The sequence below is a fragment of the Myotis davidii genome, unplaced genomic scaffold (genome assembly GCF_000327345.1).
Source record: "Myotis davidii unplaced genomic scaffold, ASM32734v1 scaffold1477, whole genome shotgun sequence".
Taxonomy (NCBI): Eukaryota; Metazoa; Chordata; class Mammalia; order Chiroptera; family Vespertilionidae; genus Myotis; species Myotis davidii.
The window spans coordinates 379,238-400,278 of NW_006288182.1; the positions used below are offsets into that span (position 1 = coordinate 379,238).

Consider the following 21,041-nt stretch of genomic DNA (forward strand, 5'->3'; position numbering starts at 1 on the left):
TTAGAGTTAGGGGTGCTGAGGCTGGACTGGGTTTGTTTCCTCAGCTTCCACTGGAGCAAGCGCAGGTTAGAGAAGATAACGTCAAAGCCAACCAGCTCTGCAGGCCCAGCTGACCTGAAAACCAGCCAACCAACCAAACAAACAAAAACAGCCCATGTGGACAGGCCCGGGCCGGGGCCGGGGAGAAGGGAAGTGTGTGCGGAGAGGAGTAGGACAGGGAAGGCGCTCGCTGTGTGGAGCTGGGAGGTGTCTAGGCTCTGGGCCAGCCTGCCTGGGCTGGGTCTGGCTCCTCCAAGTATGAGCTGTGTGACCTTGGGCAATGGGCAGGCTACTTGACCTCTCTGGGCCTCAGGTACCTCATCTTTAAAATGGGGGGACTTTCTTTAAAATGGAGGGACTTTTTTCAGATTAGGGACTTAGCCAGATGGTATGTGTAAAGGTTCGGCAAGGTGCGTGGCACAGAGCTAAGTTCTTGGAAAATGTTTAAAGACGTGGGTCCAGTGGCCGGTAGGGATGCACAAGGCACGTTGTTCACTGATGTGTGTCAGCGCTTGGTCTTGGCAGCAGCTCCCTTACTTCAGGTTGTAGAGCCAGCCCTTCAGCATCAGAGAGCAGCTGCCTTAGCCTGGCCCAGCTGGTCTTGGAGCTATGGTTGGGGCAGAGGGGAGGCCCCCCCACCTCCCTGCCCCCCCACCCCCCGCTGTCCCTGGACAAAGTGAGGAGAGTGCAGAGGGGTGGGGCTTGATGAACCGCCCTCACAAAGAAGCCAATCCCTGGCTCTATGGGTCTGGAGGAAGATGGGAAGAGTGGGGGCCGGGGAGGGGGGTCACAGGCCCCCTGCCCAGGAGCTGCTGACCCTCCCCATGTCCTACGCTCACCCACAGCGAACATAACCGGGTTCAATGCCTCAGCCCTGCTGCCACCAAACACCAACACTTCTCTGGTAAGTCCTTTCCTCTCACCACTTGCGAGCTTTGTGGGGAGAGTGGGAAAGTTGGGAAACTGAGGCCATCTTATGGCAACCCAGACTTGCAGAGGTCAACCCAGCTGCCCGTCAGGGTCCCCTGTGGAGCCTTGTCAGTGCACATGTGAGTTTTATGTATAGTCTGTCAAAATCCCTTTTTTTATAACATGCCTTACTCCATAAGATGTATGTGCATAAATATCACACACACAGACACACCAGGGCGGTAGACATGAGGAATGAAGAAGGCTGCATAAACAACGCTGTGAACAGTTTCCCATCCACCCTTCTACCTCTTCCTGCCTTTCTACCTGGGATCCCCAGGTCCCACATGCAGGCCCCTCCCTGTTTACTTCATATTCATGCCCCCTCCTCACTGTGTCTGGTCTGTCCTGTGCTCAGGGGCCCCAGGCCCTCAGACCTGGCCTGCTTTTCCCAATAATAATGAGCGGTAGCCCCCATTATTAGGAGGGAAAAAAGGAGAGTAATTTATAATAAAATGTAATGTCTATTGTAAAAATTTAATGCGTAAAGATTCAGGCTCCAATGGTGGGAAGTCCGAAACCAGGTGAAGGGTAGGTTGGCGCTCGGGGAGATTCCTGAGCCTCTCATGTCCCTAAGGTCGCTCCTTCAGTCACCCCCGCACAGGTAGCCGAGGGCTCCGTTGGCAATTTAACCTAAGATTTTTCAAATATCTGATCTTGAGAGAGGAGGAGTGGCATCAGCCAGCGCCTGTGTCTGAGTACTTGTTATCCGCAAGGTGCTGTGCGCTCTGTGAGGGCTAAGAAGTCATGTGGGAACGACCCGGTTCTGCCCGCAGACCTGCTTGTCCTAAGCCCGTGGAGAGGAACCTGGAAGGTCCCGGGCAGCACACGCAGAGCTACCGTGTGCCACACAGGCCGAGGTGCGCTCCCGAGCTGGGGGGAAGGCCTCCTGCAGACCCTGGGATGCCCTCTGGGCTTAAAGGCCGGCAACGTGGCTTCTGTAGAGAGAAGTACGTTCCCATTCCAGTCGAGGGACCAGCACAGACAGAAGGGCACAAGAGGGAAAGCACAAACCTGTGCAGGACAGTGAGTGAACCATCGGCTGAGACAGTGTGAGGTGAGAGTCGTGCACGGAAACCACAAGAGATGAGCTGGGAGAGAGACGTTGGGCCAGACCAGTGGAGAGTAGAGGCATGCTACCCTGCAGAGGGCGTGTTTACTGGCTACAGTGATTCAGGGACACCTGGCATTAGCAGACAGCTGGGCCTCTCCATGGGTTTTTCTCCCGCCCTGAGCCTTCTCACAGCACCGTGGCCTCCCGGTTCCAGAGGGTGAGAGCAGATGCTAAGGCCCCTTGAGGCCGCGGCTCAGAACCTGCTCAGAGCCACTTCCTCTCCATCCTGTGGGTCTCAGCGGGCCCCGTGGAGCCCAGATTTAAAGGGGCGGGAAATAGACTGCACCTTTTGATGAGAGCTGTCAGTGTCACATCGCAAAGCAGCGTGGACACAGGGAGTCATAATTCATTGGGGCATTGTCATATGGCAAACCACCACGCTTCTCTTATCCACACATCCATTATAGCTGCAAGCATCTGTTTACTTCATTATGTACGTGCCTGAAATTTACACATTAAATTTTTTAAAAATATGTTAAATTTTATTACAAATTACTCTCCTTTTATTACACTTAGAGACATATATGAATATATATGTGGGTATATACATATATGCATATATGTACACATAGGTACACTTATATGTATGTATATATATGTTAAGAACATATACTGTATATGTATGTATATATAAATATGTGTATAGGAATATACATAAGAATATATCATATACATTCCTCCATATTTATACATATAAAATGGTTGCGTGCCCTGGATTTTGGGCATCGGGGACACCAAAAGGGGAAGTGCCTGAAGCAGCTGACCAAGAAGGGTCAAACAAGGGTGGATATGAGCCCCAATATGTGAGAGGGTGTGTACAGGGATAGGAAGGGGAAGAGTACGTGTGAGACACTCCAGGAAGGTGAGCTGAGCTGGGAGCAAGGCCCGCGGAGGAGGAGGAGGAGGAGGAGGAGGAGGAGGGCATCCCACCCTCTGCTTTTCCTCCGTGCGAACACAGCAGTGCATCCTAGAACACAAGTAAGAACACATCTCAGCTTCTACTCTCCCCCGGAGCCTCCTGTGGTCCTTCCTTAAAGCAACCTGCCTCCAGGAGCATCGTTCTGTGGCTGGGCCGTGGGGCAGAAAGGCTCGGGCCCCTCAGAGAGCAGGAGGGGCGTGTGGGCTGCCTAGGACTGCAGGGAGCCGGGAGGGGGGGCCGGGGGGGACAGAATGAGGGGGCACAGTTGACCCATGAGGATGGCCCTGACCCTTTCTCTCCTGTGCTTGGTCTCCAAGTACAACCCCCTTAACCTCACAGCGCTGGACTGGTCCCTGCTGAGCAAGAAGGAGTGTCTGAACTACGGTGGCCGCCTGCTCGGGAATTCCTGCCAGTTCATCCCAGACCTGGCACTCATGTCCTTCATCCTTTTCTTCGGGACGTACTCTATGACCCTGACCCTGAAAAAGTTCAAATTCAGCCGCTATTTTCCTACCAAGGTAAGCTCACCCTGCAGTTAGAAGGGGGCCTACAGTCAGACTGCTCACAAGATCTCCCTGAAGAGTTTCTGACCCGCCCGCAGGATGGACACGTCAGCACTGGCTCACTGAGGTTTCTCAGGTTAACAGCGCAGACCTGGAGTCAGAGAGCTGGGCCCCCTTGTTGTTAAGGACCCTTGATGACACTTGGTATTGCCAGACTTTTATCTTTAGCCTTTTTGGGTAGTAGTACCTCTGTGGTTTTTAAATGTCCACTTCTCTGATGTGTTGCAGCTATCTTCTCACACTCTTTTATTGGCCTTTGTAACTTTCTTAATGATATCTTTTTGTTAATAGAAATTATTAATTTTACTACAATCAAATATATCAAAATTTTCCTCGAGGAAAATATTGGACAGAAGATATTCTCTAATGTTATCTTCTAAAAGTTTTATTGTTTTCCTTTCATATTAGATCTATAATCTATCAGAATTGCTTTTGCAATATAGTATGAAATAGTATTTCTCTTTTTTTTAATAGATCGCCATTTATTCCAGCACTTTAAAAAAATCTTTCTTTCCCCCACTGCTCTCCAATGCTTCCTTTGCCATTTATCAAATTTCACACATGGTGGCGTCTATTTCTAGGTTCTTTATCCTGCTTCATTGGTTTATTTGTATGCCAATATCACAATCTTCACAATCTTACAATAAGTCTGTATATCTTACAGACCAACCTCTCCCTCTTTGACCCTTTTTTCAATAATGCCTTGGCCTTTTTCATTTCTAAATAAGTTTTAGAATCATCTTAAATTTCACCAAAATAAAAACTTACTGGAGTTTTGATAAGATTATATTGACTCTACATGTCAATTTGGGGGAAAATGACAACCTTCAAATTTTGAATCTTCTGATCCATGAATATGGTATAACTCACCATTTATTAAGATCTTGTTTCTTTTCATAATGTTCTAAATTAATTACATATGTTATTTTAATACCCGTTTTAAAGGGGAGTAGGAGGTACAGGGAACGAATTCATTGTGCCATACGTAGCCTGCCCCTGCCCCTCCTAATTGCTTTCCCTATTGTTCTCTGGAAACTGCTGTCTCTGAAGAGATACAAAAAGGGTGACAGGGTAGCCGGTGGTGTGGAAGGGCGGTCAGAGGGCAGGGAGATGAGGTCCAGAGCCTGGCCTAGGATGAGCCTCCTGAAACCGAGGAGCAAGAGGCCACGGACTCTTAGTGGAAAGAAGGTCTGAGGGTAGCCAGGGGCCTGGGTGGCAGAGCAACAATCTGTCACACATTTTTAGGAGCTAAGGTTTTCTTCAGAGTTGAGCCGTTGTCCTTACCAGCACTGTTGGGTGATGCAGTTCAGCCTGTCACACCAAAAGATGGCAGCAATGGCTGCCATGCCATGTGCATAACAACAGTTCCCACCTGGACTAATAAATGCCAAGCCCTTGGAATGCATCATGGCTCACTTATGCCAATGAGGTAGTTGCTATCCTTCTCCTCATTGAACAGATAAGGAAACCAAGGCTCTGAGAGATGACATGCTTTCCCAAGATCACATAGCCAGTGAGGGCCGAGCCTAGGTCAAGCCCACTCTCGTAACCATCCTCCTCTTTGCTGCCTGGGAACTAGATCCACTGCAGGTGGGTGGCTCTTTCAATCACTTGCTCATCTTTTTGCAGATCCGGGCCCTGGTAGCTGACTTTTCCATTGTCTTCTCCATCCTGTTGTTCTGTGGAATCGATGCCTGTTTCGGGCTGGAAACCCCCAAGCTGCATGTGCCCAGTGTCATCAAGGTTTGCTCTGGGCAGTAGCTCTGCTGCTCACCGGCTGCAGATCTGGTCCCCTCTACACTGATCCGACTGTCAGGACGCTCAGCCAAGTGACCCTGCGGGTTCTCTGTGCATGCTCCACCCTGCCTGAGCAGAACAGCCGCCCAGGGGAGATCCTTTGAGCTGACGGGCTGGGGCCATATTCACAACGAAACCCCACTGTGTGGCCACAGAGTGGGGAGGTGATGGGATCTAGCTGAAGCCCTTGATTGCCACTTGAGGGCCTACAATTCCCTGACTGTTGGCAGCCTGCAGCTTGGTCGCCTGGGTTCTGTTGAAAATGACCCTTTAGAACAGTGATTCTCAAAGTGTGGTCCCAGACCAGTATCAGGAGAGCCACTGCTTCAGAAATCCCCCAGAGTCCACAGTTTGTGCCATTCTTGTAGCTAAGCTTGAGTCCCACTACCTCCCGAGGAGCACCCTTCTTCTGTATGGGGCTGGGAGGTACGGGTTCCAGAACTGGCCCTTCCTGACTTTGAGGGCTTGAACTTCACAATATCACTTCAAGGTTCTCCTAGGGAGCTTAAGCACAGCCCATCAAACTGGTGTTGGTCTTGAAAATCAAAGCACCTCTTTCTCTTAAGTAAAACAAAAACTAAACCACAGCATAGATAACCCCTTATTCTCAATATGCATTGATGTTCAGTGTTTTACAGACAATTGTGTACTAATGCTCCCCAGACAGGTGACTGGAAGGAGAGCATCAGGCAGTGGGCCCATCAAATTCTTTATTCTTGCCTGTTGGGCCTCATTTCTGCATCTTTTTAGTTTGCAATTAAGTGGTGGCTCCAAGCTCCCTCCCAACACCCTCTGCCTATGCACCACCCCGTTTCCTAACCAACCCTGGGCAGCTGCCACACTGATCCCCTTGGTTCCAAAGACAGGAAGACATGGGGTCCTTCCCAAATCTGTCTGCCTTAGGCTCTCTTTGTCCTAAAGTTGCAGGTGTCATGTCTTTAAGGGAAAAGATTGCACTTGAAAAGAGCCCCAGGGGGAGGCAGGAAGGCAGGGAGAGGGGGGCCCTGGGTGGCAAGTGCACTGGGACAAGGGAGAGAGGAAAGGACCCTCTCTCTTTGCTCCACTAGCCCACAAGGGCAGACCGAGGCTGGTTCGTGGCCCCTTTTGGGAAGAACCCATGGTGGGTGTACCCAGCGAGCATCCTGCCTGCCCTGCTGGTGACCATCCTGATATTCATGGACCAGCAGATCACAGCTGTCATCGTCAACCGGAAGGAAAACAAGCTGAGGGTAAGGCTGGAGCTAGGAGCAGGGGCACAACCTCCCGCATTCCACAAAGTCAGAAGGAACTAAGGGGACAGATGGTGAATCTGTCAAAATTCTGAGCCATTTCTGAAGCAATATATGAGGCCAGAAGACTGAGTTCTGGTGTGGGGGAGAAATGTGACCTGCAAATGCAGTAAGGCCCTCAGGGCCAGAGTGACTTAATCCAAAGACCAGGACCAAGTCCAGCGTGGGCCACTGGGCACCTTGCTTCTCCCAAGGAGACCCTCCAGCTCTGTTCCTGACAGTGGCCTTGGGAGTCAGAGCAGATGCTAACGGGATTTTGACCCAGAACCATGAGGCAGAGGGGCATCTTCTGGTTCCTGCAGCTCCCCTCCCTGCCTCTGGGTCTGGGGAGATTCAGGCTACCCTCTCCCCCACCCCAGTCTGGACCTCTCTAGGTTTGGTCTAGGGCCTGTCCCCGCCAGGACCCCATCCAGGAACTGCAGAGACATTGTGGCCACTCGTAGGAGCTCTTCTTCCCAAGGACTCAAGCCCAGGGCGTCTTCAAGTCTGAACACCCCTCCCCTCCCTCACCTGCGCCCCTTCCCTAGCTCGCCAAACCCTGAGGCTGATGAGCCTGAGCCCTGCAGGATGGCAGCCCCTCATGTTCTCTCTGGAACAGTGGTTCTCAACCTTCTGACCCTTTAAATACAGCTCCTCATGTTGTGCCCCAACCATAAAATTATTTTCATTGCTACTTCATAACTGTAATGTTGCTACTGTTATGAATCGTCATGTAAATATCTGATATGCAGGATGGTTTTAGGAGACCCCTGTGAAAGGGTTGTTCAACCCCCCCAAGGGGTCGCGACCCACAGGTTGAGAACCGCTGCTCTAGAAGGTCAAGGGGAGCCCTGAACCATGCTCCACCAAATGACTGCTTCAGGGAGATTTCTGTCTCACCCCCACCCTGTCAGCAACAGGCTCCTAGACTTCTCCTCTTCTGCCCCTGCAGAAGGCTGCTGGCTACCACCTGGACCTGTTCTGGGTGGGCATCCTTATGGCGCTGTGCTCCTTCATGGGGCTCCCCTGGTACGTGGCTGCCACCGTCATCTCCATTGCCCACATCGACAGCCTCAAGATGGAAACGGAGACCAGTGCCCCAGGGGAGCAGCCCCAGTTCCTGGGGGTCAGGTAGGTGGGGCTCTGGGCCTGGGGACCCCCTGAGCAGGAGTGGTCAGTTTCGGGGAGGGGAAGCAGGTTTATTTTACCATCAAGGTATTTGCGCAAAAGGGGCCCCGGCTCTGACAGCTCAGGAGCCACATGGAGAGCAGTGGTATTTCTGAAGGGAGTGAGGAGGGAGATGAAAATTCAGTTCTGAGTGATACTTTTTGTCTCAATGGATTCCAAGCACCACCATAGCCTGTATCCGCACTCTCAGCTCTCGCCTATATGGGCCCCTCAAAAGCCCCACAGGCCACGTCTGACCTGTCCCTTTGCCTCCTCTCCAAGAAACCCTGCCCTCAGAGTCCCCCAAAGCCCTCCTGTGGGGCTCGATCTCCATTCCCTCAGAGAGCCTTCTGGACCGTCCCCACTCCTGTCACCTCAGTTCCTCTCATGTCCATGTCAGGTCCCTGATCTATTTCAGACACAGAAGCACACCTTCCCCCTCTGAGGTTCTCCGGGGTGAGCCCACCCCACACACTGGCCTTCTCAGAAGTGGTTGTCCTTAGAGCTTTCCCCACTGCCCCAGGAGACCCCACTTGCCCATTCTGCCCAGAGTGAGACTTCTCTGGTCAAGGTAGGGTCCCCTCCCAGACCCCAGAGCCCCCAGCTCCCACCTGCGCCATGTCTGGACCTGGGCACACACGGGAACACCCACATGCTCTCCTGCCCCTCGGTCACACCTGCTCCGCCAGCAGCCAAGCCCCCTCCCCCCAATCCTCATTAGTCGTGCCCTACAAATGTGGGATCTTATTGTACTCAAAGGACAGAGGTAAGAAGCACTTTATATCCCATTTCTTTCTCACAACAACCAGCCCCCAGGTGGTGCCATTATCTCTCTTCTACTGAGGTGAAGACATTTAGGGCCTGATGCCACACAACTAGTAAGGGGCAGAGCCCGCCTAAGTCTATCAGGCTCAAGCACCCCCACTATTAGTCACTGCACTGGACAACCTCCCAACACCCCTACAGAATACCCTCGCCTCTGCCGGGCTCCCTCTCTTTCGTATGTGTGCTCAGCTGGGCCTTGAGCAGCAGGCTTACTCTCTGGAATGGGGGGACAAGGCAGAGGCCAGGGCCTTGGCCATAACCTTGAGGTGCCCACAGAGGGTCATGAAATGGTCATGGAGCATCTCCCAGTCTACCTGACCATGTGCTCTTCTCTGCCAGGGAACAGAGAGTGACCGGCACCATCGTCTTCATCCTGACGGGAATCTCCGTCTTCCTGGCTCCTATCCTGAAGGTGAGGCCCTGCACCCTCCCCAGGACCCTGTCTGCCTGGGAAACCACTGGCCTGATGCCCCAAAGGTGGGGCAGGGTCCCACATGGCCCCTAAAAAGGCAGGATTCTATTAGGCCTAAGAGATGTTTCATCATCATCATTGCTTTCTGGAAAATTGTATCAGCAGCAGCAGCAGTCGGCCTCGCTGTTCTACCCACCCGCGCAGGGTCCACCTCACCTTTCTGTGAAACGCTTCCCTCAGAAAGTTCTGCCAAGGTCCCTCGCTTAGATCAGGAGCTTCCTGAGCTGGTTGTGTGTCCATGTTGCTGTGTTTATGGCTCACGAGAGGCCTCCTTGCTTTAAAGCTTGCAGGGAGGCTTCTCTACGTGTTCGTGGGGCCTGTTTCCTGCGTTTCTGTCTCACATGTATTGGGCACACAAGTGACTTTTCCAACTCAGTCTGAAGCTCCTCTTGCTCATGTCCCTCCAGAGCAGCTGGAAGAGACGAAATCAAACGGGAGTCCCTTTGGAGTGTGTCCTCACCTGAGATCCTGAGGGTTAGGACTTCACATGAATTCTGGGGACACAGTTCCTCCCGTAACACCTATCAGTGGCCCTTTCCCATAATCACGGCCCACAAAGACTTTGCTGTCTTGAGTTCATCCTGGTTGTAGCTGCCCCAATCTTATGCAGATATTTCCCCCTATGAATATCTCAAAGGACTCATTCAGGGTGACGGTATGAAAAACAAAAACGCAAGAGCCACGATGTTAATGGATTCCTTTGCCATGGAAAGTATTTCTAGCTTGAGAACTGGTGTTGTTCCTTTACATTTTTGCCTTGTTTCATAATTCAGCAAACATCTCCCAAACCGTGTACAAACGGAAGGATGCCATGGCCCCACATTTCCTTTCTTTCAGCTCAAATCTCTTAGGTTTACAGCATATGGGTCCAAGCCATGCTTTATGTTCAAAAAATGAACAGTCTAATTTCTTTTAAGAGAGAGGACGTTTGTTTGGTTAGATTTATTGACCTGCTGAAATGGTATCTAACTGTTGGGCATGGTACTTTAGTTCTCCCACGTCACATGCTCCAACACAAAACCCCGGGGAGTGAAGCAGGGCAGCCTGGTTCATGGTGGCGAGCCGCATGTGCAGCTAAAGTGAAAGGAAAGTAGAAACACAGCTTAGAGAGACCGTGGAGAAATACCTCAAAAGGCTTCTAAAGAGTCATAATGGTGACTACAGGACAGTCCAATGATATGATCCCATTGTTGAAAAAGTAAGCACCCTACCTGTGAGCACTAGTGGTGAGTTGGTGAATAGTGGTGGTTGGCATGTACATTGTTTTTCTTCTTGTTTCTTTCTTTTTTTTTAATTTTTAATATATATTTTATTGATTCTTCACAGAGAGGAAGAGAGTGCTGCAGAGAGCTAGAGACATTGATGAGAGAGAAACATATGGCATTATGCCCTGTTTTACAAGCATGTTAAATGCTTTTCCCATGAGAAAAAAAGGAGAACTTGGTATTCATTGCTTAGGAAACAGAAATGCTGGTTTCTTTGGGCTGTTCTGCTACTTTCTTCCTAAATACTCAGATGTCAATAGCAATTCTAGGAGGTGCTGATGTAGGTCTCTCACTAAAGGCCCCCAGCTCCCTACAAGGTGAGCAGCCCAGCTTTGGGCCCTCAGCGGGGACTTGAAGTGGGAAGAGACAGACAGGAATAAGCAGGGGCCTTTCTATGGAGCTTTCCCATGTTCCAGAAGCTATGTCTTCAGGCCACATGGCTCTCCAGGGCCCAAAGCTGGGGGCCAGGCTGGGGGAGCACTGCACACTGGACGGGCCACCCAGCTAGAGAAGGCAGCAGAAGAGCCCCAGACCTGCTCTCAGACCCTCAGGTCCTCCAGACACCAGCTCCTCCCGCCTGGGGGAAGCCGGGGCAGGCAGGCTGCCTCTGTGACCGGCAGGCACTTTCATGCAGAACGGGGCAGCCCACAGCCTGCCCCAGACAAAGGCCTGAGCCTTTGATCATTCTCAACTGATCAATGATGAGAATCATTAATCAGTTGCCTACTGCTCGCCCTCTACTGGGGATGAGCCTGCAAGCTGGGCATGTGCCCTGACCTCCTGGTTCATAGGTGGATGCTCAACCACTGAGCCACACAGGCCGGGCTTGTTTTGTTCTTTATTTACCATGATATACCAGGATGTTTTGAATTACTTGTGTTGCAATTAAGTTGCATTTTCTTTGACTCAGGCCAAAGCTCTGCTCCCCTCTCTCATTTCAGTACATCCCCATGCCCGTGCTGTACGGAGTCTTCCTCTACATGGGCGTGGCCTCCCTGAATGGCATCCAGGTAAGGCCTCCCCATGGGGTCAGCGCTCTAAGTCTGGCTCCATGTCACCAAGACCCCAAATGCTCGCTTTCCCAGTTCAATGGAAGAATAATGGTAACAATAAGACTACCATTTACTATGTGCCAAGTAAATAACTATACCGGGCACTTCATAGGTGTGATATCATTAAATCTGTAGAGGTAGGCCCTCCGATACCGATGTTACAGATGAGGAAACTGAGGCCCAGCATTCAAAACCCAGGTGGGGCTGACTCCAGGGAGCATTTCACTACACCTCTGACTTCTCTAGGGCAACTCTGGCAGAAGAACACACTTTGTTTCATTCTTTTTTTAAAAAAATATATTTGTGTTGATTTCAGAGAGGAAGGGAGCGGGAATGAGACCTAGAAACATCAATGATGAGAATCATTAATCAGTTGCCTACTGCTCGCCCCCTACTGGGGATGAGCCTGCAAGCTGGGCATGTGCCCTGACCTCCTGGTTCATAGGTGGATGCTCAACCACTGAGCCACACAGGCCGGGCTTGTTTTGTTCTTTATTTACCATGATATACCAGGATGTTTTGAATTACTTGTGTTGCAATTAAGTTGCATTTTCTTTGGCTGTGGATGGTATTCGTCTGTGGCCAGTTCCAGGGCCCAGCCCTCCCCCAGGGCCCAAGCCCTTCCCTGAGCTCTTGCTGTATAAGATCTCACTGGATGTCCTCTGATACTTCCAGTTCTCTCTGTGCGTCCTTAACGCCTGACCAAGAGCTCCCTTCTATGAGGCAGCACCGCTTCCCCCACCCCAAGCCCCCAGCAGGGCTCCCGGCCCTCACTGCTGGCTGAGCCTCTGCCTCCTCCCCAGTTCTGGGAACGCTGCAAGCTCTTCCTGATGCCGGCCAAGCACCAGCCGGACCACGCCTTCCTGCGGCACGTGCCCCTGCGCCGGATCCACCTCTTCACTCTGGTGCAGATCCTCTGCCTGGCCGTGCTCTGGATCCTCAAGTCCACGGTGGCCGCCATCATCTTCCCGGTCATGGTAAGTGCGGTGGGGCTGGCTTCCCCTCCCGTTGGAGGTCCACTCTCGCTTCCTCCTCCCTGATGGCCTGACTGGTCAGGCAGGCACAGAACAAGACTGGAGCTGTGAATCCAGGCCAGCTGGGGTGGGGCAGATGACGAGGAGGGCAGCGAAGGTGGTCTGTGCAGTGGTCAGACCCTGCAGTGACCATTCGCACTCCCACCTCCACTCCACTCAGGTGGCAGAGCTCAGCGAGAGTGCAAACGCCACTCAACCACCCCCGCGCTGGGGCAGGATGGCGAAGCTGGGCAAATGTGACAAGGAGGCTAAGGTCCCCGCTGCTGACATTCAAACCAAGTGCAGAAGTAGATCTTGCTAAATAGAAACCCTTTTGCTCTGGCTGGTTTGGCTCAGTGGATAGAGCTTCAGCCCGTAGGATGAAGCTCCCTGCAAATGTGAGATGGGTGGGTAAGCGAAGAGGAAGAGGACAAGCTTTGGGTTTGGGCCTCCCTGGGTTCTGATCCGGACTCTGCCGTTTGTCAGCGCCATGACCTTGAGCAAATTCCTTGACTTCTCCAGGATAATGCGATTCAGATGAGGTGGGATGGACAAAGGAATAGAGTGGGGTCCTGGCTGGTTTGGCTCAGTGGATAGAGCGTTGGCCTTCGGACTGAAGGGTCCCGGGTTCGATTCCGGTCAGGGGCATGTACCTGGGTTGCGGGCACATCCCCAGTGGGGATGTGCAGGAGGCGGCTGATCGATGTTTCTCTCTCATCGATGTTTCTGACTCTCTATCTCTCTCTCTTCCTCCCTGTAAAAAATATATTTTTTTAAAAAAAGCAAGAAACCCTTTCATCATTCAAACTAACTGAATTTGAGAAGCTAACTGGGGAGTGGGAAGAGCTAGAATCAGAGATAAAGAACTTCAAAGTCCAATGTCATTAACATGACATTTGGGGAAAGGACATTAGAGTTCTGTGACTATTTCGGCAAATTTTATGTAAGTTTAAAAGTATTCCAAAATAAGAAATAAAAAGAAAAAAAACAAAAACATGTTGCCTCAGGCTCCTAGATAAGCCCATCACAGAGAAGTGGCCCCAGGCCCGGGTGGGCCCCACAGCCTGCAGGGCTGGAGCGGGGCAGAGGGAGGACAGGAGTAGGATTTGAATGTGCCCTCCTGGGGGGCTCCACGTAAGTGATTTTGGACCCAGGCTTCTCATTAGTGTCCCCCAGCACCCAGCAGTGTGTGATCTGATGCAAGCTTAAGTTTGAGGACCACCAATTTAACGAATAACTGTAGTTCTCCGACCATGGCTGCCACTGGCTCCCCACCTCAGCCATCGCAGGCGCTGTCCCTATGGGTTCCAGGTAGGCATTGCCACTGGGGAAAGCCAGGCAGGGTCCAAGGTGGGCAGCTGGTGAATAATGGTTGTGGGAGCTTCGAGATGGCTCCAAAGACATTGACCAGAAAACATCCTTGAACATGGCTGCTGAGGGGGAACGACTGTGCCCAAGTTGGGGGACCTGAGCCTTCCATTTTCTCCCAACTCCCACTGCAGATCCTGGGCCTCATCATTGTCCGAAGGCTGCTGGACCTCGTCTTCTCCCAGCACGATCTGGCCTGGATCGACAACATCCTCCCAGAGAAGGAGAAAAAGGAGACGAATAAGAAGAAAAAGAGAAGGAAAGGGGCCCATGAGGACAGTGACAAGGAGGTGGGGAGGATGTGAGGCTGGGCCTGGGGGGGAGATTGAGAGGCTCCCTCCACGTCAGCCAGGGCCGGGATGGGGTGGCTTCCCAGGCGGCCTGCAGCGACCCAGTCCAGGATGGGCCGAGGCTTCTGCTAATCTTAGTCTGGGGGCTGAGAGCTTGTCTGTTTCTGTGACCATCCTCGGGGTGGCCAGAGTGAAGGAGCCCCCACCCAGGGAAACGTTGGCCATTATCAACAGCAGTGCAGTCCCCTAAGGCAGTGGCCAGCAAACTGTGGCTCTTTGGCCCTTTGAGTGTGGCTCTTTCCCAAAATACCATGTGCGGGCACGCATGTACAATGCGATTGAAACTTCGTGGCCCATGTGCAGAAGTTGCTATTTTGTGGAAGAGCCACACTGAAGGGGCCAAAGAGCCGCATGTGGCTCGGGAGCCGCAGTTTGCCAACCACTGCCCTAAGGGAACAGGGCAAAGCCTGGCTCCATCACAGCGTCTTTAAGGACTGACCTCCAAAGAATGGAGCGGGTGGCAGGGCTGGGGCGGTTCCGATGGGAGCTCACTAGGAGACTGGACTCCAGGACAGACAGGACGGGGACAAGGTTTGCTCAGTCCTGCCCCTAGGGTGTCAGGGCGGGAGGTGGGGAAGAGGCCCAGTCCTCACTGAGAATGGCTCCCTTCCCCAGATGCCCACAACCACTGGGTTGCCCTGACCACTCCTCCCTTTTCCCACTCTCCTCCCATCCCACCCCCCAAACACTTAGGGAGTCAACAGACAAGAAGCCAGTCCAGAACTTACAGTGAGTCACAAAATGGTGGGGAGAAAGATCGTCTAGTTCAAGTGCTCATTACAGATGATGTAACTGTCCCCCAAAAGGGAAGTGATTCACCCAAGATGGACATACAGCTGAATACCTTAGAGGGAATTAAGACAGTCACTCCTGACTTTGCATCTGGCCATTCCAGTATACCAAGCTGCCCATGACATCTAATACCAGGCCTGGCTCCCTTTCTCCCAGTTTGACCCAAAACCACATCCCTGCATCATCCTTGTACTGTTCTCCTAGTGATCTTGCCTTTTGCAGGTCAAAACTCTTCTTAGGTGAATCCTTGCTGGCTGACTGGTGTTGATTCAACCACCTTCTGATGGAAGTGAGGGCCCCAAACTCCCCTGGTCCTCAATTACTATCCTCGTCCAGGAAGGGAAGAGGCCCATCATTCACTCATGTTTTTCGTTGATGGTTTAGACAATTTTCAAAGATAGGTTCTAAGAACAAAGGAAACCAAGTCGAAGTGCCTTTTAAAGACAAATACTATTCTTTCAGATTCATTCAATAAATACTTGAATGGCTACCATGTGCCCCGAACTATTCCAGGGTTGGGGAAAAACCTCTGGATTACATGATATAGTCAATGTGAAAACGGGATTCAATTTACACAAATTCATTTTACACACATCTGGAGGCGAGGATGGCACTTTGCACACTGTGGATGCATGTATTTCCCATTTTGGCCAGAAAGGCAGCGCTGTTGTATTGGTGTTCATCAGCTTTTCCCACTGTTTCTCTCCAGCCCCAGTTCCCTCCTCCCTCCGTTATAAAGATTCCCATGGAAAGTGTCCAAACAGATCCCCAAAATGGTATCCACTGCATTTCCAGTAAGTAAAACACATGGCGTCTCTCTCCTCCTTACTAACCCTCCGCTTCAAGGAACTTCCATCTCTAATTCAGGGCATCTGGTGGTCTTAGATGTTAGAGGACCACTGTGCTAGGCAGACCATTCCTTGGTGATTGCTGAGATGATTGAGAGCTCAAATCCAAACTGAGTTGTCCTTTATTTTACATATTTAATATATTTTTATTGATTTCAGAGAGGGAGAAACATCAGAATCATTCACTGGCTGCCTCCTACATGCCCCACACATGGTGGTGGTGATGGGGGCCGCCAGGGGTGGGGGGAAGGGGGAGGATTGAATCCACAACCCAGGCATGTGTCCCAACTGGGAACCAAAACGTGACCTCCTGGTTCCTAGGCTGCTCACCCACTGAGCCACGCTGGCCCAGTGAGTTGTCCTTCAGCAAAACAGGTAGCATCACATTTGGAGTATAGCTTAGGTCACAGTAGTTGGGCTGATTCTGTACAAATTGCATCTTCCACCCGCTGAAAGGGAGGCTTCCTGGGAGGGATGCGCGTTGCTCATGAAGATCCTGGGGGATTGTTGCTACCTTTACCCGCTCCCAGCCTCAGCTCCCTATTGGCAAAGTCCCATCATTGAGACAAGACAGCTTGAGATCCCAACCCGAGTCCAGACCCTGTTGCTCCTAATATAGAGCTTGCCACTTTCCTCAAAGACCATGTTAGGGATCCTGCCAGCCCCATCAAGAGCTTCCCATCACACCCTCCATCAGAGATACTTCGACTTTCTGTTTCCCCACTTCCTCTTTGTATGATTCTATCACCCTTTCTCGCTCTTCCCTGGCCCTCCCCACCCACCTAACCCGGCTGAGCCTTTTAATGAAGGAATAACTAACCCACACATCCTAGCGAGAGCCCTGAATCCCTCTTGTGCAGTGTTGGCCATGGGACCAGAGAATAGAAAGGAGACAAAATGGGTAGGGGAAGCACTGGAAAAAGGATCTCCTCCAGTGGAGTCCTCAAACCTGCTCCACATCTGACATTTTAATTTTCCTGCCAGGAAAAAGATCCTCCAGCTGGAGTTACTCATTCTGATTCTTCCTTCAGTGACTCAGAACCTGATCGAAGGTAACAGCCGTGAAGTGTACTCCTTGGGTGTTGGATAAGAAACTAAACAATGGCCAGGAAGGTTGAGGGACTAGGATCTCCCGGCCTAGCCAGTGTCTCAGTAAAAGGCCTTTGTTTTGTGGTCCACCGAGGACAGAAAGGCTGTCAGTCCTGATCGTTGGGTGTCCAGTAACAAATCTGTCCTCTTATTGACATAAAAACATGATTACAACACACAAAGGTATTCAAGTTTACAAGAGGAAATTAATATAAAATATTAGGTAAAACGATAATGGAAAATACTGAAAAACAGAAAACAACACAGAGGAAAACCAGATATGGCTTAAGTACTGTCTGTTATGGACAGCCAGGCTAAGGGAACGCTAAGGGTCCAAGCATCGGGTAACCTACTACGCTGTGCAATCAAATAGCAGCGTGGTTAATTAGCAGGTCAGAAAGCGTATCAAGGAAAGCTAACTAAAGAGCAGGTGGAGACAGGAACAGTCCAGAAAATATTCAAGACCTGGTTTCGAGGAGCCCCAGGCCAACAAGGTGGCTCCTACCTGATCTCAATGAGAGCCACCCGTGCAGAAAGCCGGGCTACCTGATGGCTGAAAACAAAGGGGCTCCAACGTGGAAAAGAACAATTCAGAGGCAGGCGAGTGGGCCTCGGTTGTTACTGGGGAAGCTGGCAGGGCCAGTCCCACTCTTACACTGTGCCCTAAACTGGGCAGAAATCCCTCGGTACTGGGTCGAACAGGGAAGGCACGGGCTACCCAAAGTCTGGAGGCAGATAACCCCCTACTCACATGGCATTCTCTCAAGGGGTTTAAGAAACACATACGGGATCTTCTGAGCTGTAAGTCAGAACTGCTATCACATGCCCAGCTGAAAAGACACGTCATCAGGACTGGCCTCCCTCAGCGGCTGGCCCAGGGCTGTTCCAGCCCAGGAGTGTCACATGCCCAAGTACATCTCCGCCTGCCGTCTCACCCCACCTCCCCAAGCCAGGCTCTTCTACCCTTAGCCGCTGACCTTTACATATAAACGTGTTAGAAGAGCAATCTGTCCACCCTGATTTGCTTTCACTTTAGCCTACACTAAATTGAATCTCTAATTGCCCCGAGTTCAGTTAGTAGAGAGAAAATTTGGACCAAGATAGGGCATTTCAAACACCTTGTTAAATTATACAAAGCACGGGACAGATTTGGTAACTGGCAGTGGCACCTCCCAACTACACGGGTGTTTTACCACATCTGTGAAGGCAGAGACCACCAAGTAGCAGGATTCCATTTCAATGAAGAAAAAGGCTCAGCAACATGATCTAATTTAACAAAGGTTAGCATCATAAGCTACCAGGCAGGATGCTTATGCCCTGGGGATACAGAAGGGCATGTGGACAGGGACACCCAGCACTTTGTGCCAAGAACAATGGAGTAACGGTGTAAGGGCCGATTTGCCTTACCTGGAGCACCTGGGAAAGATACACAGGCGTCCACTAGCCACTAGTGCAGTGGTTCTCAACCTTGGCTACCCATTAAAATCACCTGGAATCTTTTTAAAATCCTGATTTCTGGAAAAAAAAATACTGATTCCCAAATGATTCTAATGTGCAGCCAAGGCTGAGAACCACTGCACTAGAGACAGAGTGAGGAAAAGAGAAAAAAGGGCATTCCAGGCACGAGAACAGACCAGAAATACCATTGGAAAAAACACACACTCAGGCCAAAGAACGCAGGGAAGGATGGAGCCGTCAAACTACAAGTAAACAGGAGGGTGAGCACAGGAGCCCGTGTGCTAAGGTGCTCGGATGCTACGTTTTGAACTGGAAAACCACGGGAAAATTTAAGTGGGGAACCAGACAGATTTGTGATCCAGACAGTTCACTTTGGCAGCAATATGAATAGGTTGACACAGGGCAAGAATAGTAATGTCTACAGCTGAAGGCCAAGCAGATAGGATACTGCTAGTTGCTGTGATGTGTTCAGATTTCATAAGAAAAGAGAACTATCTGCATTAGAGCCCTGCTCTGGGGGGATCGCACAACAAACACCCAACACTAGATAAACCATGCTCCCCTTTTTCTCGTTCAGCATCACCTTGCACTTCAAAATCTCCTGTCCAGCTTCACCTGCTTTCAACTACTCTCAGAGGCCAGTGTTCATGGTGCCACAGGTGAAGATAGAGATGGAGTCAGACTGTGACTTCACAGACATGGACATGTACGGAAGAGACGCTGTCGGCGAGACCTCCCTCTAGGAGGACACAGCGTCCCCAGAGAGGGGGCAGAGGGAGGGCATGGTTTAGTCTTCATCGTGAGGGTCTGGGCCACAACCCTGAACTTCTCGAGCCCGTTTCCTTATTTAACAAACAGAGTAATTATTCCAGCTGATGAAAAACTGGGAATCCGTCGATGAAAAGTACTACTTAGGTGCAAAATCTCCCCTTCCTTTGTAGTTATGCAACAACGAAAGCAACATGTTATACATTATTTTAAAATACAGGTCAGCATAGAAATTATAACATTTCTTTTGAAATTTAAAAAAAAAAATGCTTACCTCCCAAAACTGTGGTTAAAGGTGCAATAGTCCATTTTTATTGAAAATAAATTAACAGTTGAGAATTTTTTTAAAGGTTAGATTTTAAAGTGTCTAGATGATTTTGAAAGAACTATTAAAATACCCACACTTCAGTAGAGCAAGGCTGAAAAATTCATCTTGCAATTTTGCATATTAGGAAACACTTAAAAGTCCTATCTTTCCACTCCATCTCATTCCATTTGCTAAGGATCATACAAGAGCTTGAACTGTCTGCATTATGGGCCTTGCTCCAGCACAGAAGTGTGACTGAAAGGTCTGTAAATGAAAGAACCAACAGATTTGAGTGCATAAATATTTCTAAAATAAAAGTTCTTGTTAGAATAAAACCTCAAACCATGTTAAATCAACACAATGATCCTTTGAATGAACATCACTGTTTTTTCATGCCCAGAATCAAATTTCTGGACTTGTAGGCAGGACCTTCCTGATTCCCAAAGTCAAACTCCCATTCGCATGAACATTGCAGTTAGGCAGAGCTGATGTCAAATTTTGGAAGAGTATAACTTTGTAATATGAGACTAATGCTTTAAAGGAATGATTGGAAGCAAGTTGGGTGGATTGAAACCCATTGTTAATGACGCAAATCCTTTCCTCAAGGAACAAGATCGGTCTTTATCTTTAATCCATGTTTAGCAAACACCAACCATGTTTTCATTTAACTACTACTATGTGCCTAATAGCCGCAATGCATCTGACATAAAACAACTGGGATTTGGATCTTGAGTAAATCACTTTGATTTGTTACTAAATTTATTCAAGATGACAAATGCAGGTGCTTTTTCTTTATTCCTTCCTATTTTTTAGACAAATGACACTAGACTGTTGACAACTTGAGTCAACAGAACAGTTAAATGTCTCTGTAATTCCTAAAGCCTAGTGCAGTGACTGGTCCACAGAAAGCTCTCAATTGTTTATTAAATTAAGTCTCAGAGCTCCCTTCCACGGGATACTGCCAAGAGGTAAAGCTCTAAACCTCTGTTACTTCTGATAGCAGCTGAATTACTTAGCTGCTCACTAATCTAGAACCATTACCTGAGTTTAAGTATAAATTCTTTACCTGTTCCTATCCTGGGGGAGCTAACAACCTACCCTTAACATTTCACTGTTAAAACTTGGCTGATTTTCAATAGCACTCCATCCAAACTGAACTGTAGAAATGTTATGGCTTCAGGAGTAAATGTGCTTGATTCATCAAACAAACTGAAAAACCACAATGTTAATTTTTTTGTTCTGTAAACTGATCACTGTAATTTTCACCTCACATGTCATTTATACGTTGTATATACATGAACATTTTAATGTTGATAGCTTTTAACAGGTTGACATGTTACTTCTCCATGCAGGTCAGTACATTTTTCTGCTTGTAACTGCAGTTCAATAAAATGTAATCCTGTCTGCTCATCTTGCTCCATGTTTAATAATGTAGGTGAGTCAGCAGGCATGGCTTATGGACACTAGCGACTCACTTACAAAAAACATCTCTTAACAAACTAGCATCTTCTTTCATCTCCAGAAAATCATCAAAGGAATAAAGGCAGCTGGCAGAGGAACAGGAGGGAATAGGTCAACTCCCCATTGTTCTCCTTTCT

General features: G+C 49.7%; 2 protein-coding genes across 2 annotated transcripts in view; one reads left to right on the forward strand and one right to left on the reverse strand.

Annotated features, from left to right (window-relative positions):
- The window catches only part of SLC4A5 (solute carrier family 4 (sodium bicarbonate cotransporter), member 5), a 104,248-nt gene extending 83,395 nt beyond the window's left edge, over positions 1-20,853 (forward strand). The window contains exons 16-27 of the mRNA XM_006760019.2: positions 885-943; positions 3,359-3,559; positions 5,234-5,347; positions 6,469-6,630; positions 7,622-7,800; positions 9,001-9,073; positions 11,340-11,408; positions 12,254-12,427; positions 13,966-14,121; positions 15,683-15,767; positions 16,806-16,873; positions 18,946-20,853. Coding sequence (XP_006760082.1) covers positions 885-943; positions 3,359-3,559; positions 5,234-5,347; positions 6,469-6,630; positions 7,622-7,800; positions 9,001-9,073; positions 11,340-11,408; positions 12,254-12,427; positions 13,966-14,121; positions 15,683-15,767; positions 16,806-16,840 — 1,307 coding nt within the window. The 3' untranslated portion in view covers positions 16,841-16,873; positions 18,946-20,853. The remainder of the gene's footprint in view (positions 1-884; positions 944-3,358; positions 3,560-5,233; positions 5,348-6,468; positions 6,631-7,621; positions 7,801-9,000; positions 9,074-11,339; positions 11,409-12,253; positions 12,428-13,965; positions 14,122-15,682; positions 15,768-16,805; positions 16,874-18,945) is intronic.
- MTHFD2 (methylenetetrahydrofolate dehydrogenase (NADP+ dependent) 2, methenyltetrahydrofolate cyclohydrolase) overlaps positions 2,336-21,041 on the reverse strand; it is a 34,811-nt gene continuing 16,105 nt past the window's right edge. The window contains exons 7-8 of the mRNA XM_015561515.1: positions 8,981-8,988; positions 2,336-2,348 (exon numbers count right to left, since the gene is read on the reverse strand). The gene's annotated coding sequence lies outside the window, so the exon portion shown is untranslated. The remainder of the gene's footprint in view (positions 2,349-8,980; positions 8,989-21,041) is intronic.